At 50.8% G+C, this 18,969-nt stretch overlaps 1 protein-coding gene across 4 annotated transcripts in view; it reads right to left on the minus strand.

Annotated features, from left to right (window-relative positions):
• The window catches only part of TPCN1 (two pore segment channel 1), a 64,120-nt gene that overhangs the window by 40,229 nt on the left and 4,922 nt on the right, over positions 1–18,969 (minus strand). Inside the window, exon 1 of one of the 4 annotated variants that reach the window (XM_055322381.1) lies at positions 2,408–2,547. The exons of the other annotated variants lie outside the window; for them this stretch is intronic. Coding sequence (XP_055178356.1) covers positions 2,408–2,519 — 112 coding nt within the window. The 5' untranslated portion in view covers positions 2,520–2,547. Of the gene's footprint in view, positions 1–2,407; positions 2,548–18,969 lie in introns of those variants that run through there. 4 annotated transcript variants of the gene reach the window in all.

Consider the following 18,969-nt stretch of genomic DNA (forward strand, 5'->3'; position numbering starts at 1 on the left):
TTAGGGATCCCTGGGTGGCGCAGCGGTTTGGCGCCTGCCTTTGGCCCAGGGCGCGATCCTGGAGACCCGGGATCGAATCCCACGTCGGGCTCCCTGCATGGAGCCTGCTTCTCCCTCTGCCTGTGTCTCTGCCTCTCTGTCTCTCTCTGTGTGACTATCATGAATAAATAAATAAAATCTTTAAAAAAAAAAAAAAAAGGTCCCACAACTTACTCACTCCACCCCTCTGCCATGGCCCAAGCCACCTCTTCCCCAGGGAAGCACAACCCCTTCTACCAACTGGGCTCCCTACTCCTGGGCCCTGGCTTTGTCTAGTCTCTATGCCAGAGAAGTTCTTTGTTGTTTGTGTGTGTTTTAAGTAATTCTGTAGTTCAGCATAACAATAATCCTTTAAAAACCTAAACCAGATGGTATCACTCCTCTGCCCCAAATAGACTGCAGCATCTAGCTCCCAAGAAGACTCCAAGTCCTTCCTTGGATTAAAAGGGCCTAGGAGACTGAGATGTCTCACCCCACCCACCCTCTTGCTCCAGATATGCTGGCCTCCTTATTGTCCTGAGACAGGCGGGGAAGGTCCTTCCTAAGGACCTCTGCACTTCCCTAAGTTTCCTCTTGCCCTCCCCGGATTTCTCACATCTTTGTAAATCACTGGCTTGCCCAATCCTCCTCCGTGCTTCCTCCTGGGGCATTTATTTACTTGTTGGCCTGTTTAGTGTCTGTTTCCCTTCCTGGAATGTTAGCTCTGTGAGGAGAGGGACTTTCGTCTTGCTGTGGAGTACCCAGGGCCCAGAACAGTGTTGAGCAAGATGCACAAATGCTCCACAAATATCCGAATTAAATGAGAAAAAGCTCTTCCCCGAAGATTCTAGAAGTGCACTCCGGGGGCCAGTAACTGCAGGGCAGGGCCCAGGAGGCATGCACAGAGCTTGGAGCTCCTTCGAGGAGTACAGTGGGAGTACCAGGGGGCATTAAGGGGCAGTGACTTGATCTCAGTGTTTTCTAAAGATCATTCTTTTAAGGATTTGTTTGAGAGGCACTATTTTGTATAAGAATAATTCAGAGCAGACCCTTAAAAAGAAAAGGAAAAATGTGACTGGCAGAGCCAAGAAGAGAGAATGGAGGAGCCTCCCCTCCCGGGCGGACTTTGTTCTAACCATTCAACCTGATGCTTGCTCAGAACACAGAACTTGGCTTGCTTACTGGGTCCCCAAAGGCAAAGCCCCATAGCTTATTTGTGGCTCTTATATGCAGGGAGGGCTGAAAGGCTCTGGGGGGTGGGGGTGGGGGCAGGCTGCGGGGCTTTTCAGGAAAGCCACAGGAGATCTCACAGAGCCCCCTTTACACCTGGCTCCAGTGGCTCGACAGCGGCTGGACGCACATTTAGGGATTATAGAAAGGGCGCAAATGGAAGGCAGGGAGCCCCTAGCTTATCCTGTTCCTTTTATAGGCAGCCCTCACGCAGAGGGGGCAGCCCCGCAGCCAAGTCCAGAAGCACTTTCAGTGCACCGCAAATAAGGGGGTTGGGGCATCACGTGGGTCCTAATTCCCTGCCCCACTGAACACTGCTTCCCACTTTCTAGGCTGGAAAAGTGGCCACAGAGGTGATGGAAATGCTCCAAATCCCAAGTGCTTTCTTGCTGTACTATAAGGCAGGTTCAAAGGCTCAGCAGCTTCTGAAACAGGCAAGACAATTATAGCCAATAAAGGAGAGGAAGGCAGGGGTACAGGGAGCAGGTCAGAGGCCAGAGGTCTGGGGGAAGGGGGGCACCAGAGCCCGAGGACACAGACTGTGGGCCTGTGTTTCAGACGGTGGGGTGTTTAGGGGTATGAGGCCCTGCCTCTTGGGGAACAGATCCCAGTGGGCTTCCTTAGGAAAGACTCCTTTGAAGCAGGATGTGGGAGGACATGCAAGGACTCCTAGTTCCCCTGATTGATCACCAATGGGCATGAAGTGCCAGGGAATAATGTGGCACTTCATGTGCATGGTTAAGGTCCACGCACCGTGCCCCCTGGGGCTGCTCTGGATCATCTATCTGGGGAGCCTCAGACCCCAGGGGCTGTGAGTAGCCACCTGCTCTGCTGCCTTGCCCACCCCACCTATTCCTGCCACCCTGGCCAAATCTGCACTTCCTGGGAGAAATACCGGCTCCCAGGTCTCCAGGTGAATGATGTGCTCGCATAGATGCCCCCTGCACAGGGAGAGTCCCATAAAACAAAGCAGTCACAGAGGCTCTCCCCACAGCACACTGGGTCCAGCCCAACCCTAGGGGCCAAGACTACCTCTCACACCAGGGATTATTAGAGACCCCATGAGAATCAATATCCATGACTTCAGACTTTGGCACTGCCCTCACCCGGAGCAGGTGGGCTCTTCCAGGTGAGCTAGAAAGGCAAGGTCAAGGCATACCGCAAGGGCCCAGCTGGTGGAGACTGGATGACCTCACCACAGGGCTGTTGGGGAGCTGGCCCTCCACTACCTCCTCCAGGAAGACAATGGCTGGCGGCCCTGGCCTCTGCATGTCCAATTCTTAGGAGGCAGCCGGACTGCAAGCGGGAGGGAAGAAGGGAAAAAGACACACAGCAGGTGCAGGAGGGTGGGAGGAGCAGGATTCCAGGCCCTCCCAGCAAGCCAGCTTCTCCACTGGCTCCCGCTGGCAGGAGGTTTTAAAAGGGCCAGAGGAAGCTGACCAGGAACATTCTTGGCAACCAGGAAGATCCCATTCTGGGCCTCCGGGGGAAAGTCCCCTGAAAGGGAAACATGTTGTTCTGCACTTCTGCTGCCCTAGGCAGAGTTCTCCTGTGTGAAAACCAGGCTGCGGCCTCAGGCCTGGGGCCCCGCAGACCTTAGCCACTAAAGGTTTATGCAACACCTACCCCTTAACTATACCCTTCCTGAATCCTGGCAATCAGCCTAGGGAGGTGAACACAAAATCTGGCAGGAAGAGAGGAAGAAGGTAAAAGGAAAGGCTGAATGAGCAGGCATCAGAATACACAAGGACAGTAACAAAACATTGACTCCAAGTCTGAGAGAAGTTCCCTGTTCAGAGGACAGGCCGCAGACAAACCAGGATGACCTGTTTGCACAGATGGTAACGCTTCCTCCACGCTGATGTAACAGGGCCCAGACGCTCCCTGCAAAACAGCTGGCTGCTTTGCATGCAGCCTCTGAAATGACCCTGCGGGGAATCCAAGGTTTCCGTTCGCTGGAGCACAGCGTGCAGCAGCATCCTGGCGGTGCTGGGTAAATAGAAACAGTTTCCATATGCCACCATAAAGCTGCACCAGGGAGGAAAGGGAGAGAATGGGCAGGAGGGGAGGGCTTCTGTGATCCAACTCCCCACTCGGCAAGGGCAAGGGCAGGGTCTTCATGGGCTGAGTAAGCCACTGAGACCTTTGGGGCCTAGGGCAAGAAATTGCTTTGGAGAAAGGCCTATGAACTCCTAGATGGGAAAGAACGCCAGACCATGAGTGCTTCTGGGCAGGTATAAATGGAGGACTTTACTCTCATTCAATCCTCCCTCCTTCTGCTTCTCCTTCTCTTACAGGTGCACAACCTCACCCCTTCTCAAACACACCTACCCTGCACATCTTCAAGATGCAACCTGGCCCTGGATACCCAGGGTCACTCCCTACCATGCCCCTCCCTCCCTGTCCCCCTTCCCCAGTTCACTCTCTGCATCCCCAGAGCCTCAGTTTCTCCACCCATTAACTGGGACTGGGGCCAACTGTGCTCTGAGCGTCACAGAAACAAATGTAAATACCCACAAAGCACCCGGAGCCCTCTGGAAAACCAGTGCCCACCAGAATGACAACGAGCAATCGCCCAACCGTTCGCCAGTTGTCGCTGAGAGCCCCACTCCATGGGAAAAAACTCAAAGAGAAGAGGCAAATAAACCAGAGTGACACTGATGAGTTTTCTGGGCACTGCTTCTGCGCTGGCTGACTCTTCAAAGGCCCCCAGATAAAAATCGGGCAAAAGACACGCTGCCGAAAGAAAGCAGAGTGCACATTTCCTTCTGCTCAGGCCCTCTCGTTCTGACGACTGGATGCAAGATGGCAGGGGACATAGACTCCTGTTGTCCATGCATGCTAATAAAGACTGCAAACATGGACAGAGCCCCGGGGCAGATATATTGACCTCTAGAAAGGCAGGAACTGACACAGAGCCAAGCTAGTTTGAATCACTGGCCTGGAGCCTGAAACCCGTCCTGCCAAAGGCTCAGGCCAGAGGAGGAAAGGAAAAACAAAAGGCTCAACTAGGCCAGTGCTATGGGTCAAGCATTGTTCTAGAAGGAGGAGCCCCGATCTGGAAGTGGCCAGGATAACACCCTGTGCCACCTTCAAGTTTGTTTCCGGCCAGCTGACAGGGACCTGAGTGGCCAAATCTCTAGATTCTCTGTAGATACAGGAGTTCAGCCACTGAAGGGCCCTGAACTGGCAGGGAAATGGCTAGAAGGTTGGGAGCAGGGGCTGTACACAGAGGCTCTTGGGAGGGACTGGGGAAATGAGTGCCTCTCGGTAATTTAGGGTAGTGACTACTGCTCCAAGTACACACCTCCAACTGGCTACGCAGCATGCTCACATCCTGAGGTTGTGAACATGACCTTTCTTTTTTCTTTTTTTTAAGACTTATATTTATTCACGACAGACACACACACACACACAGAGACAGAGAGAGAGAGAGAGAGAGAGGCAGAGACACAGGCAGAGGGAGAAGCAGGCTCCATTGAACATGACCTTGATAGCAACTCTGCAAGGTTCTTAAGTTATGCAGGAATCTGGGAGAGAACAGGGTGGGTGAAATTTTAAAAGGCTGGCCTTCTTGATACAAATACGGTTTAATTTAGAGACATTTATTCAGCATCTACTGTATCCCAGGCATTGTGCCACATATTGGATTTGAAAAAGTCAAACCATGTACTTTGTCTTCATGGGGCTCACAATCAGGAGGCAAGAGAAAGAATGTGATTATGGTGCATTAAAGTCATTTCCTAGTTATAACAGTCTAGAAAAGGATGTGACAACTACCCTCCATGGAGGCCAGAAGGCAAAGGCAGGGAAATTCGGGGGTGATGTCTGGGCCAGTTCTGAAGAATGAAGGATGAAGAGGGATCACAAGGTGGATAGGGGTGTGATGAGAGGGACCTTCCAGAAACAAGGAAGGTCATGCATAAAGCTCCGGAAAGCAAACAGCAGGCCATGTCTGGGAAACTGTAGAGGGTTCGGTGATCCTGAAGCTGACACAGGTGGAGACAAGGCAGGAGCAGCAGACCAGCTGTCAGCCACATCAAGGAGACAGGGCCAGAGCCACTGGGTTTCAAAAGGAACCAACCCAACTGGGTGTGCTAATTGGAAATACACGGCAAGGTGGTTGATCTTGGTGAATATCGTAACCGCATCTACTAACACTGCACAGTAAAATTGCTAGTTAGTTTTCCCAGGGGAGCACGGTGAGCTCACAGGTAGGGCAGGTACCTCTCGGGGAGCCACCAAGCTCACTTCAGCCTCCTCACCGCGTGGTCTGGCCGCTACAGCACACCCCAGCACCATCCCTTCTGCCCAGGCGGAGAGAAAACAAGTGGTTGCCAGATGCCCGCAGGTTAATTTCTTGGTGAGGCAAGAGGAGATTTCTCCTTCCTTCATCTGTGTATTTCAAGACTTGGCTTGCAATTCTACGTCATGCCTCTGTGTCACGGGGTTTATTGACACAAAGGGCTTTCACTAGTACTGATCACTCATCACAAAGTATTTACTGAACACCTACCATGTGCAAAGTGCTTCGGGTGCCTTGAAAAGACACTTATATGTCCATGCATATGTCAAACCCCCCCTCCCCGCTTCTCTCTCTCTCTCACACACACCTCTACTCTCTCTCTCTCACGCAGGCTGCAAGCTCCACTCTGTTTACCCAATGAGGAGTGCAGCACCTGTGTGAACATCTGTCCCGCATTCACTTGGAAGCATCAGAAATGCTAATTGTGAACCACACAAGGACCAGGAAGGGAGCCGTGGAAGAGCACACTGGGATAAGAGGCATTTTCACTGCACCCGGCGCTCCCAGAGCTTCTGCAAGAGGTCAGCAGACAAGCGGCATTCAGAGGACGAGTCTGGCTATGAGATTCATTCTCCACAACGCCACTTGATGTGTCAGTCGATGGTCCTGCCAGCATAGACCAGAGGTCCACACCGGCCCCTGCATGGGAGCACAAGGGAGGCTGGCTGGACCTGGCTTTCACAGACACTGGCCACGCCCCCTGCATCTAGATCTTCCGAGGCCACTTAGCAGCTCTGCTCAGAAGAGCCGAGACAAGGGGTGAGGTGGCCGGAGGCACAGGCCCTTTGGGGGAAGTCCCAGTGGTTGGAAGCTGACATTGTGCAGAGAGCTTGAGGGCTGAAGCATGCCCCTTCTCTGGAGACTGAGCTTGTCTGGCTCTTGCTGCTCCCAGAGGAGCCAACGGGGGCCTGAGAGCCTATGCAGTCAATGGCCTGGCATTGCCTTCAGCCTTCTCTTTGCCCCCTTTTTCCTCAGTGTACCTTCCTGTTGAGTGGGGAAGGCAGCCCCAAAGAGGCATCACAATGGTAAGCAAGAAGCCAATCTAACGAGTGGGGCGAGACACAGAGCTGCTTGAATTCAACTATCCCTGGAGCATGCCCAAGAGAGCGGTCAAGGGAGTAAACGTCATCCTTACATTCACCATCTGAGAAAATTCAAAAAACTGGCTAATATTCCTTAAAGGAAGTCAGGAAATTTAATAAGAGAAAGAGCACGTTCAAGCTCTCAATCCAGAGTCCTCAAATTCCCTACTCGAAGCTCAGGAAGGGGCAACATCGCCACTTTGTTGAAAATAAAACCTTGGAAAAAAAAAAAAAAAGAAAAGAAAAGAAAATAAAACCTTGGGCACCTGGGTGGCTCAGGGGTTGAACTGCCTTTGGCTCAGGTCATGATCCCGGGGTCCTGGGATCGAGTCCTGCATTGGGCTCCCCGCAGGGAGCCTGCTTCTCCCTCTGCCTGTGTCTCTGCCTCTCTCATGAATAAATACTGTCTTTAAAAAAAGAGAGAGAAAATGAAAACAAAACCCTGATACTTTATTATTACCTACTGTTTCCACTTACTGAGTTGGTCCTAGGAGATATTATATGGAATCTCCCACTTAATCTTTGTGTCAACCCTGAACGGGAGTATTCTTAGCCCCATTTTACAGATAACAAAGCTGAAGCTCAGCTCTTCATGTGAGGTTGCACAGCTACCAGCCAGTGATGCTGATATTTCAACCCCATCCTCTGCTGTAGACTGAGAGTCTCTGAAGAAACGGCAGAATGTCGTAGAATACCAGCAGACATCACCCACCCAACACACGCACATTTCTAACAACCTGAGAATTCTCCCAAGCCACCCCTGCCTCCAGACTTGTGAGTCTATGCACCCTGGGCCAGCGTCTGATCTCTACACCCAAAACAGCACGAAACAACCTGGAACCACAGCACACAGCCAAGTGGCCTGGAGGCTGAGTGGGCTCCGGTACTGAATAAATCTGAGCCCTGTCGAGGCAACCAGACTGGCCCCGGGGTGCACCGTTAAAAACTGCAATTGCAGACGAGACCAGCCAGCCAAGTGTGAACAGCCGAGCCTGCAAGAAGAGGACACCCTCGGGAGTCACAGAAAGGAGACATCACGCTCGTCGACGACCACCCACAAGTGAGAGCCAACACATCCGGCAGCTTGGAGGTGCTCCAAGCCATTAGCCAGCACTGAGCACCACCGCTCTGCCCGAGCTGATTTTCAGCAAGAGCTAAAGGAATAAAAAAAAAATTAAAAAATAAATACCCAATCTAACAAAAAGAGAGATTATAGCAAGAGGAAAAAGGCAGCTTACAAATGGCCGGGAGGTGGAGTGAGGGGGGTTGGAAGGTGGGAGCCAAGCACCCAAGGCAGCCATGGCAATTATGGGACACATGTGGGATCCCAGAGAAGTATGAAGTGCTAGAACAATCCAAAAAGTTAGCTCTTCCCAAGGGCAGCAGGGGCCGGGCCCTGCCTAGACTATTTCTGACCCATCACATGTGTATGAGTCTCCCTGTCACCCCAGATGGCTCCAGGAGCTGGCTACGCTATGACCCACAGAGTCACTTGGGGCCTTGGATGTTCTGTGAATCTGGTGAGTCACTCTCAGATATGTTACTTCGCATTTGTTTATGAAGTGCTCAGGGTATGAAAAGAAAAGACACGGTCTCCGCCTTTGCAAATACTTGTACTATCAGAAAGAGGCACATTTGTGCCCCACATCAGCATCCAAAACAACAGCACCTACCCAGACATTACACTGAGTGGTGCACTCTGCCTTTCTCCCCGGTCCTTCCTCCCCACTTCAATGGGCATCACAGGGACACTTGAAAGAAATCCACAAACAGGTTAAACCCTGACTGAAGGAACTTGGTTTATAAAACCCGACTCAACACTAGATGAACCAAGGGGGTATTATTTTTTTTTAATATTTTTTTAAATTTTTTATTTATTTATGATAGTCACACACACACACACACACACACACAGAGAGAGAGAGAGAGAGAGAGAGAGAGAGAGAGGCAGAGACACAGGCAGAGGGAGAAGCAGGCTCCATGCACTGGGAGCCCGACGTGGGATTCGATCCCGGGTCTCCAGGATCGCGCCCTGGGCCAAAGGCAGGCGCCAAACCGCTGCGCCACCCAGGGATCCCACCAAGGGGGTATTAATCATACTATGAAGATGCTTTGCCAAACCCAGCCCTCTTACCCATATTTTAACTTATCTATTTCACCAAAATTCCATTTTCTTACAATCTTTGGGAATCCATCATGGCACAACGCAAACCTCAATTCAGTACATAGGACATTAATCAAATCTATCCCACGCAGGTGCTAGAGAGGGACCGGGCTTCTGTGCACAGAGAGCAAAGAAGGAGGTACAGACAGCGTGGAGAATGGGAGGGTGTGGACGGGCAGCCACTACCCTAACTGGTTAGGGAGGCTTGGGGAAGGCTGGCTGGCAGAAGAGGACAAAGGTCTTCAGCTGGAGAAAGTTGGAGTGGGGATAGATCAGAAGCAAGAGACAGCAGCCTACGTGGACATTGGGTACAGAAAAGTGGTTTAAATGAGAAAACAAATGAGATTATATGAGCAGTGCCATGTTTTAAGACTCCTGGTTATTGGTTCTGAGTTCTGGGGTGGAGTAAGAGAAGGGAGGCCAGTTAGCCAGGAGTGTAACTGAGAAGAAATTTCTCATGGCCTGGAAAGCGCTGGGACCCTTGCCAGGGGCTTAGAGCCAGGCAGGGAAGGTGGGTCAGTGTACTTGGTTTCCAAGGGCTTCATCTTTCACTTGATCCGAGAACTTGGCCTAACCTTCACCATGTGAGCGGGTGGAAGTTTATGGTTTCCTTGTCTACACTCCGGGGTTAGTGAAACTTTCAAGGCTACTAGAGCCTGGGCAGGGAAGCAGTCCTGCAGGGCCAGGGCTGAGAGCAGAGGCCGCAGGGGTCTGGGACTGGGCTCACAACCCATCTGTCTGTCCGGGCGCCCTCACACCCCACCCTGTGCCAGCACAAGGCAGCCCACTATTGGTGACAGAATGAAAGAGCTCTACTCCGCTTCATTCTCCACACCTAAGATTGCACATCTGCAAAATGGGGATGTATGCCATGACTGCACAAGGACTATTAGGGGAAAGCAGCTAGAAACATTCATTCTTGCCTACATTCTTTCCCTCCCCACTTTGGAGTGTCACAGTGCTTTGTTGCCTCTAACAATAGAGCAACAAGACTGGCTCCTGGCTCAGAGGGGAGGAAGACAGACTTTAAGGTAACATACAGGACACTGATTTGCAGCAACTGGAGTCACTGTTGGGCCCGGGAGCAGGGGTGGTACCCACAGAGCACTCCAGGAAGATGTGTGCAAGTGTCATTCATAAACTGGCTGACACCACCGTGCCTTCAACTAGGAGATTCCCCAGACATAACTGAGCCTTTCATGGGAATACAAAGCCCCTAAATCATGTCTTCAAAAACATAAATAAAAATAAAAAGACACTCTGGTTGCAAAATTATGCTCTGTGCTTGCTTTTAGAACTAACATATAGAGGGAGAAAAAAACCATAGAAGTATTTTTTAAATTTGCAATCCAAATACCCTGTCGTATTCCAACCTATCACCTCCTCAGTACACGAAGGGTGGTTATGAAGACAGAATCCAAACCTCCTTTCCCCCGGAGGGGAAATGTGACACATGCGGGCTTTATCGTGGAGAAGGACAGACAGAGCTAGATCTAGCTTCTGGGCTGAGCCGACTGAGGACTTCCTGATCGGCCCTCGATTACAAGGGATTGTTGGGGGGGGGGGGGGATTGTGTCAGTGTACTGGAACAAAGCAGAAACTTATCAGCCAGATACAGTCAGAAGCCTTGCTTTTGTAAATCAGGAGAGCAGGTTCTCTCTGATGCTAAGGGCTTGGAGGTGGCAGGACTAGGGAAGGCATGGCGGGCCAGGGCATAGCAGAGTATGCTCATCCCAACCTCACTCTTCTTTCTCTACCTCCTTTCCGCTTGTCGGATGCAGCTCCAGATGTGTCTAGGAGGCATTCAGCTACGCTCCAGGCCAGGGGAGCCCGTGCGAGGACTCCTCTGTTCTGTATTGTCCAGATGTTTCCTGAGTGCCTAGCATGAGGCTGGCACAGTGCTGGGCTCCAAGGCTGTGCATCTGACCTGGCCCTGGGTAAAACCAGAGCCTGGTCAGAAAAAAGAGAAAAACACCACACCTGGCTCCTGCCACTAATAGAACATCCTAGGAGTGTCTTGTCTGCCCACCTCCCCTCTCCCATCTCCAGAGGGAAAAGTAATTCATATTCAGGGCTCACCCACCTCAGGGTTTCTAAGGAAGAGCATCTGGCAGCTGGAGAAGGCAGCCAGAGTTGGCAAGAGGTCAGAGGGGAGATGCTTTCTCATCATGTCACTTTCTGGTCCAAACAGACATAGTACTCCCACGTCCTACTCGACCAAGTTCACACCCCTGCTACTGGCATTCTAGACTCTCCATAAAATAGGTCTGCCGGCTCTGACCCTAATCATAATGGCTCACATCCACCAAGGGCTCCACATGGCATAAGCCAGGCACTGTGCGATGGTCTGAGGTATGCCACCTTGTTTAACCCATGGGAGTAAATGGCAGAGTAGATTCAAGTTCAGCAGGTTTGACCTGAGAGCACTTGCTCTTCACCACAGCCCACACCCAATGCACCCCTGGTGCCCTGGCCTCTGGCTTGCACGGGGTAGCTCACACCTCCGTCTCTCTGCCCGTGCCACTGCCCCTGCCCATCTCCCCAGCACCCCCAATGCCCACCTGTCCCTAAATTCCACCAGGCCACAGGCCGGTCTACTATCCCTTAGTCGAGCCCTCACCATCATTTGCTCACTTGACTCCTGCCACAGTGTCACCTGCTGCAGTGCCATATGTGTCAGTGCCGTGCCACCAGAATGTACTTCAAAGGCAACAAACTCAAATGCCTACAGGCCCCAGGCGGGTAACAAACATGGGGAGCTGGAGTCTGTAAGACCACAGGTGCTAGTACTCATCCTGTGACCAACCATAAGGCCTGCTTGATTATGGCGCTTCTGAAAACACTGCTGAGGCCAAAGAAAACAGGTCCCACCATGTCCCTGTGCCTGCCACTATGTTACCCAGTCTCCACACTCAACTCCAACCACTCTTTTCAGGGCAGCCTGCATGAATTCTCGGACACTCCCTGGAAACATGACCATGTCACTCCCCAGCTGAAAGCGCCCTCTCAGGCTTCTCTATCACGCAGGATGAGGTCCCAGCTCCTTGGCCTGGCCCTGAAGGTGGAGGAGGACAGAACCTCCAAGATCAGGAGCCAATCTCTCCTCCCCACTCTCCAACCTAAGCACCAGCCTTCATACCCACCCATTCTGACACTGCCAGGCCTCTGCCCGCCTGTTCCCTTCCTCTGGGATGGTCTTTTACGCCCTGCACATCTCCTTAAAGACTCCACACACTCAGACACAGTCTCTCTAGAGCTTCTCCAGACACTACTCCAGCCCTGAATCAGGGAGACTGACTCCTCATGCCCCATATCCCTACCTCCCCTGCCTTCCTTGTTCTCCTGTCCTCCAAATCCCTCCCACAGTTCCAACACATGCCACAAAAGGAACACTTACATCCTCAATTTTCTTGCGGCCACCCAGACCATGGGTCCTTCCACGAGCCGTAACTACACCTAAAAACCTCCATGGCAGTTATTCTAAGTTCTTCAGAAATATGCGTCTGGGGTTGCCTAAGTGGCTCAGTGGTTGAGCATCTGCCTTCAGCTCAGGTCATGATCCCAGGGTCCTAGGATCAAATCCCGCATCAGGCTCCCCACAGGCAGCCTGCTTCTCCCTCTGCCTATGTCTCTTGCCTCTCTCTGTGTGTGTGTCTCTCAATAAATAAATAAAATCTTAAAAAAAAAAAGAAAAAGAAAAAGAAATATGTGCCTGCCAGATGAAAAGCTCTACTAGTTTTTCAGTTGATGAGAAGGCAGTGATTATTAACATAAGAAGAATTAGGAGATAAACACTAGCTATTAAGCTTTTTTTTTTTTCTAACACCTGCTTGAAAACCCTACCTCTCAAAGTAAAAGCCAAAAAAAAAAAAAAAAAAAAAGTCCCAGCCAGCTTGGATCAAATAACTGAGAACAGAGAGGAGGAAAGTCTTAAAGTTGGGCAGAATGTAGATGAGAAGAATGGAAAATGGACCCTTTGGCAGAGAGTCACATGAACCACAACCCAGAGGGAGGAAAGACTAAACAGAAAAGGAAGACGAAGGGGTTTGTGGGAGAAGTGCCTGCCTGTTCTATCCTCTCATCTTTATGTGCCTGGCACTCCTACCCCCTAGCTCTGCCCTCCATTCCACAGATGGATGAAATCTGGTCTTTCTCTAGGCCAATCATGTGGAAGGAGAGAGAAAAATCTCCGGGCTGATTCCAATTCCCACTGAATGCCACCCAAAGGTCAAGAATATCTCATGGGCCGCGGTTCCTTGGTCACTTGTATACTGTTTCCTTATTTTGAAGTAGTTTGTTCGGAATAGAAAGCCAAGGTTTAATTTGGTGTGCTCTAGCTTGGAGGGCATAAAGCAGCAGCCCACTGACCAGACTTTATTTGGTTGGCCATGTTTAAGAAACCAGAACTGGTTACCAATATTTAAAAATCAGAAAACTTCCAATTAAAAGTGTAGGTTTTAACTTCTCTTGATACAGTGGAAAATCTGGTAACAACCAGCCTGTGATCCTACATAGCAGTGAGTGCCAGAGTGAAGGTCCCACCCTTTACACGGTACACACTTCCCAGCATGCCCTAGGCCGGCCAGGCCCCAGGTCCTATGCTACAAGATCAATTCAGCTGAACCAGATCCTGGTTTTACAACTCAATAAATCCCTCCCACAAAGAACAAACAAGGCAAAAGAGGCCCCCAGTGCCAAAGGCAGCCCAAACACCAATGCCCTAACTCAGTTATCCAATCTAAGGACAGCTTCCAGGGAGGCCCCGATGTGGGGTCACCTGCTCTGGGAACTACTGACCTTAGGGGGCCTTCCTCAGGACCCCAGCCTGCATTCTGAGTCTTACTCTGTACTCCAAAGCTGGTGCTCCTCTGTCCTTCCTTTCTATTTCTTGATCCTATACGTTCTCATTTTTAACCCAACCACTGTGATGTAAAATTGAGTCCAATGCCTGGGTGGAGGAAGAACCAGAGAAGGGTATATGCATTGAGGAGAAAGCCAGAGTTTTCTACTGGGGGGGAATTGTGGGTGTCCTTTGTGGTCAGCTTTTTCACTTGCCCACATTTTCTGCTTCCTCTGTGATGATCCAATAGAGTTTGTAAAATGACACCCCGTTGGCTTGGCTGTTTTTATGCGATGAAAAGGAGCTCCGGTATGGAATTCCAATTTAGAATAACATGCCTTGTAGGAAATAAAAGTTTAAAAAAAATAAGATAAAGAGAGAAACAGACTTCCTCGTAGAAAAGAAAATTCGGTCTAAAATTCTCCCTCTTCCACAGAGTTTTCCTCCTAGCATGTGGCACATCAGTTAAGAACCTGACTCTGGAGTCAGGAGACTTGAGTTCGATGCTGTGGCACTTCCTGGCTATGTGACCCTGGGTGAGTGTCAGCCGCCCAGAGCATCAGTTTCCTCATCTGTCTAAAATTCTCCCTCTTCCACAGAGTTTTCCTCCTAGCATGTGGCACATCAGTTAAGAACCTGACTCTGGAGTCAGGAGACTTGAGTTCGATGCTGTGGCACTTCCTGGCTATGTGACCCTGGGTGAGTGTCAGCCGCCCAGAGCATCAGTTTCCTCATCTGTCAGACAAGGATCCTGAGGGCGCCGGCCACACACACCTGCTGGGAGCACTCAACAGAGAGCCAGCCCTAGCAAAATGCTTCTGGACACTGCCTGGCATATGGTAGAGGCTTAAATACTTGAGGAGTTAAAGAGTTAAGAAAAGTCCAAATCAGGGAATTTGCCCCATGAAAGGGATAAGAATGGAGAGCTGCCCCATGTGCTCCCTGAACGCCAAGGTGGGATAAAGGCAATCTGGGGATCGATCTCCATCTTGATGCTTCCTCCTCTCAAGAGCCTGGGTTTCCTTCCTGGGCCACCATTCGAGGCAGCCTCGGGGAGGGCACCGCAATCAGAAGCCCCCAGAGACGCACTGCTGTGAGCCGTCAGAGCCCTCCTATGTTCCCTCCCTGACTTGGAGACTGAGAAACTGACTGCTCTGGAGCAAGCATGAACTGAGCCCCCCCGCCCAAGGCAATGGGTAAAGAGCAGTGCGGTCGGCACTCCAGCCTGCACCCAGCTGCCACTACTGCCATTTCGACATGGCAGCTTTCTGCATGCAGAGGGGAGAGATGGCATTTCATGGCAGGGGGCCCAAGGCAACAGACAGGATCCCCCATGAAGACTCAGAGGGCTGAGGAAGTGAAAAGCTTTAGGTCTGGGTTATGAGGCTGGAACCCAGCATGCCGGGTGCTTGCTCATTTTAATTGATGCCTTCGCCAGCCTGGTGACACCCAGCATTCCGCCTTGGTGAGGCCCTAAGAAAGCCAGAGGAATGATGCTGCAGAGCCAAATGCCCAGGCTCCCTGGGAGGCTGTGAAAATCTAATTGCTGTTTGGTCTCCAGCTGCCATGCTGTCTCTGCTTCCTGGCTTGCTGGTAGCCACCCACTGTGCCAGGAGAGAGGCAAACAGGATTCAGATCCTGGCCTGGGTTCAGGACCCCTGCTTGTGTACCATCATGTTCTAAGGAGAATTCCCAGTCTCCGGCCATGACAATAATGCCTATGACTGGCCGAGAACTTCTCACGGGGAGCACTCACACGATCTCACTGAAGCCCAACAATTCTCCTGGGAGATGCTAACATGACCCCACTCTAGGAGTGGGGCCGAGGTTTACAGAGGTGAAGATCCCTACGCAGCTAGGACTGGAAGCCTGGAGCTTGACTCTGGAGCCCACATGATGAACCAGCCTACCACTTGGGGTATCACAAGTAGCAAAAGCTATAGGAGTCCCTTGGGCTTCACCCTTTGGCAAGTACACTGGGCAGGAACCGTAGGCACAGATTTCTGTGATGAAGAGCTTGCCTTGGGGTTGATCATCCTCAGGCAGCCAGCACCCACTGCTCTTTCCCAGCTCATCCTGGATGTACCTGCCCCAAGGCCAACAACTCTGGACCACCTTAACTGAGCCTGATGCCAACTGCCTCTGGCTTCATGAAGATCCTGGAAAAGGAGCCAGGGTGCCACATGTTGGCCTCCTGTAAGGGGGCAGTGGCCCTCAATATTGCAACATACCACAGAGTTAGGTAACTCTTGATGGCATACAAGGCATCAGGGTGAGGAGGGGACTCTTCTGCTCTGTTACTTTAGGCCTTATCCCTGCATGGCTTGTCATCTGGAAACCATGGACCACCAGCACCAAAGTAGCCCGTGAGACTAAGTGTCTCGGCCACTCCCCTTGACCCCAATCCTTTTTATACCCAGAAAAAGCATAGTATGCAGGCCCATTTTGGCCACTGTTGGGTCAAAAGGCAATGAGAAGGCAAAAGGTGTGACCAGAATTCCCTTGGGAAATCCTATGTATTGCCCCCAGCATTCAGACGCTATGGTCTAGCGGTGGTCTAGATCACTGCCTGATCGGTACACAATGCAAACTGTGAGCTTTTCTGCAACCACACTGTCAAATGCCAGCCCTATTGCCCGTTTTCAAGGTTATTCTAATTTCCAGGCTTTAAATACCTCTGCCTCTACCTGCCTCCTTTATCAACCTGACATCTTCTGCCTATGAGTCATACATTAGCATTTAGGCAGCCGCTCTTATAGCCCAGAGACGCTGGAGTCTTGGATAAAATCCATTCTTACCCCACAATGAGAAAAAAAAAAAAACAATCCCAACCCTCCAGTCTCCAGCAGGGATAACACCCCAGCATAGGCCATTCCTGGCACAGGGTCAAAGGTCGTAGGCAGCACAGTCGGCTTGGCTTTTGCATACTTACATCTCAGGAGAGGGCAGGAGAGTTGTAGGCTGAACTGCATGCCCCTAAAATTCCTATCCTGAAGTTCTAACCCCCAGGATCTCAGAATATGGCTGTATTTGGAAACAGAGCTTTTAAAGGGGTAATTAAGGGGATCCCTGGGTGGTGCAGCAGTTTGGCACCTGCCTTTGGCCCAGGGCGCGATCCTGGAGACCCGGGATCGAATCCCACATCGGGCTCCCGGTGCATGGAGCCTGCTTCTCCCTCTGCCTATGTCTCTGCCTCTCTCTCTCTCTCTCTCTGTGACTATCATAACTAAATAAAAAAAATTTAAAAAAAGGGGTAATTAAGGTAAAATGAAGTCATAGGGCTGAACCCTCATCCAATCTGCCTGGTGTCCTTGTAAGAATGCATTAGGACACAGACACACACACTAAGGGACAAACATGTGAGGACATAGTCGGAAGGCGGCTGGCTGCCTACAGGTAAAGGAGGGAGGCCTCAGAAAAAAAAAAAACTAACCCTGCTGACACCTTGATCCTGGACTTCCAGCCTCCAGGACTGTGAGAAAATGAACTTTGGGTGCTAAAGCCCCCCACCCTGTGCTATCTATCATGGCAGCTAAAGCAGACTAAAACAAAGGAGAACATAGGTACAGAGCCAGCAGAAGGCTCAGTGACAGCTGCTGCTGGGCTGGGCGGAGGCCCAGGCTCGACCAAGGCTCATGCCCTTAGAAAGCTGGCTTGGTGGCTCATGCCCACGCAACCCTTCAACTCTGCTGAAGGTCTCTGTCTGAACTCTGCCAACTCTTAAATACCACAAGGGTTTATATCAACCACATGCTGGAGGTGCCGGGGGCAGCCTCTAGGATAATCAGCTGTCCTCTGAGCAATGAGACTCCAAGCACTGGTTAGAAGAAGAGGCAGGGGGCAATCCTGCCCACCTCTGACCAGGGGCCCCTGAGAGTCACTCCTAGGAGCTAGCTATAAGATTCCAGAAACCCAACTAGGTTTATTTCCACCAGGATTTGGTGAGTACCTATATGCTGCAGGCATGGAGCTGGGTGATACCAAGATGAATGAACTCAGGGCCCAGTAGGTAATCAGATGGTTAAGCAAGTCATTATTACGCAGTAAGCTACTTGTAATAGTCGAAGTCTCATCTAGATACCGAAGCAGAAAAGGGCAGTGAGTAATCAGCTGTGTCAGGGAGGGGAGGTTCAGTAAAGCCTTCAAAGAGATGGGATTATCAACAGGATTTCCGAGACAGACCTGGAAATAAGGAACAACAGCAAACAAGAGGCTGGGAAAGGCATTCCAGACAGAGTCGCCAGCAAAGCAGAGAGGTTTAAGGATGCACGGGGGTTTCACAGCACTAGCAGCGGTGCGACACTGGCTGAGGCAGGAAATGGGATCATTCTGGCAAGAAGGCGCCAGAGCACACATGGCCTTGTACACTGCCTAAAGAGCTTGGCCTGCATCCTGTAGGGGACAGGGAGGTCCTGGGGAGCTGCAAGCTGGGGAGAGTACCGAGTCCGATTTGTGTTTTACACAGGCTGCTCAGACAGCAGGGCCGGTGGACCTTGGGAGGAACGTCAATGCCAAAATCCAAGCATGAAATAACAAAGGCCAACCCTGTCTTCAGGCAGGCCCGATCATTTTGTCAATGAGCCTTGGTGAATGACACCCATGAATTCCTGGAGGTTTGAGCAAATGACCTAGTAAGAGGGTGAGGGGAGAAACAAAGCAGTTTCCCTGGACCTTGAGGGTTTTATATTTTGTTACTTTTATTTTTTTTTTTATTTTGTTATTTTTAAACAGCCAAAGAAGCCACCAAATTCACACTAAGATAAGAATAACCTCACTAGCGGCCCATCCAAGGTTGGTTTTATTGTCTACTTGGCCTACTTCCCACTCAAGCTCCGTCATCGGTGATTCAAAACCTGATCCTGACACAGAACTAGGTTGCTCTTCCCACTTTGATCTGCCAGAGAGCCAGACACCCCCTCAGCCATCAGCTCTGATACTGCACAAGGGCTTAAAAGTGGCAAACATGACAATGATCAGGACTCCAATTTAGAATCTTGAGCCCGACTATTTCTGGAACGACCCACACCCTTAGTATGTCAACCGCCTACCCTTGGAGTCCATTCTCTTGTTGGCCATGGACCTGACCACTCCCCTCAGTAGGGAGTATCCTACTTTGAAGCTGAGACTGGGCAGGGAGCAGTGGGGGCGGTGGCCTGGGAGGCTCAGTCTGTTGAGCATCCAACTCATAACATAAGACGTTTAAAAAAAATGAAGCTGAGACTAGGTCACATTCATTTATGTCACTTTCTTCAAGGCACCTTACACAGTGATGTAGAGACAGATTATCAGAGGGGCATTATTGCTTATTAGCTGTGTGACCTTGAACAAG

This window comes from Nyctereutes procyonoides, unplaced genomic scaffold (assembly GCF_905146905.1).
Source record: "Nyctereutes procyonoides isolate TBG_1078 unplaced genomic scaffold, NYPRO_anot_genome, whole genome shotgun sequence".
NCBI lineage: Eukaryota > Metazoa > Chordata > Mammalia > Carnivora > Canidae > Nyctereutes > Nyctereutes procyonoides.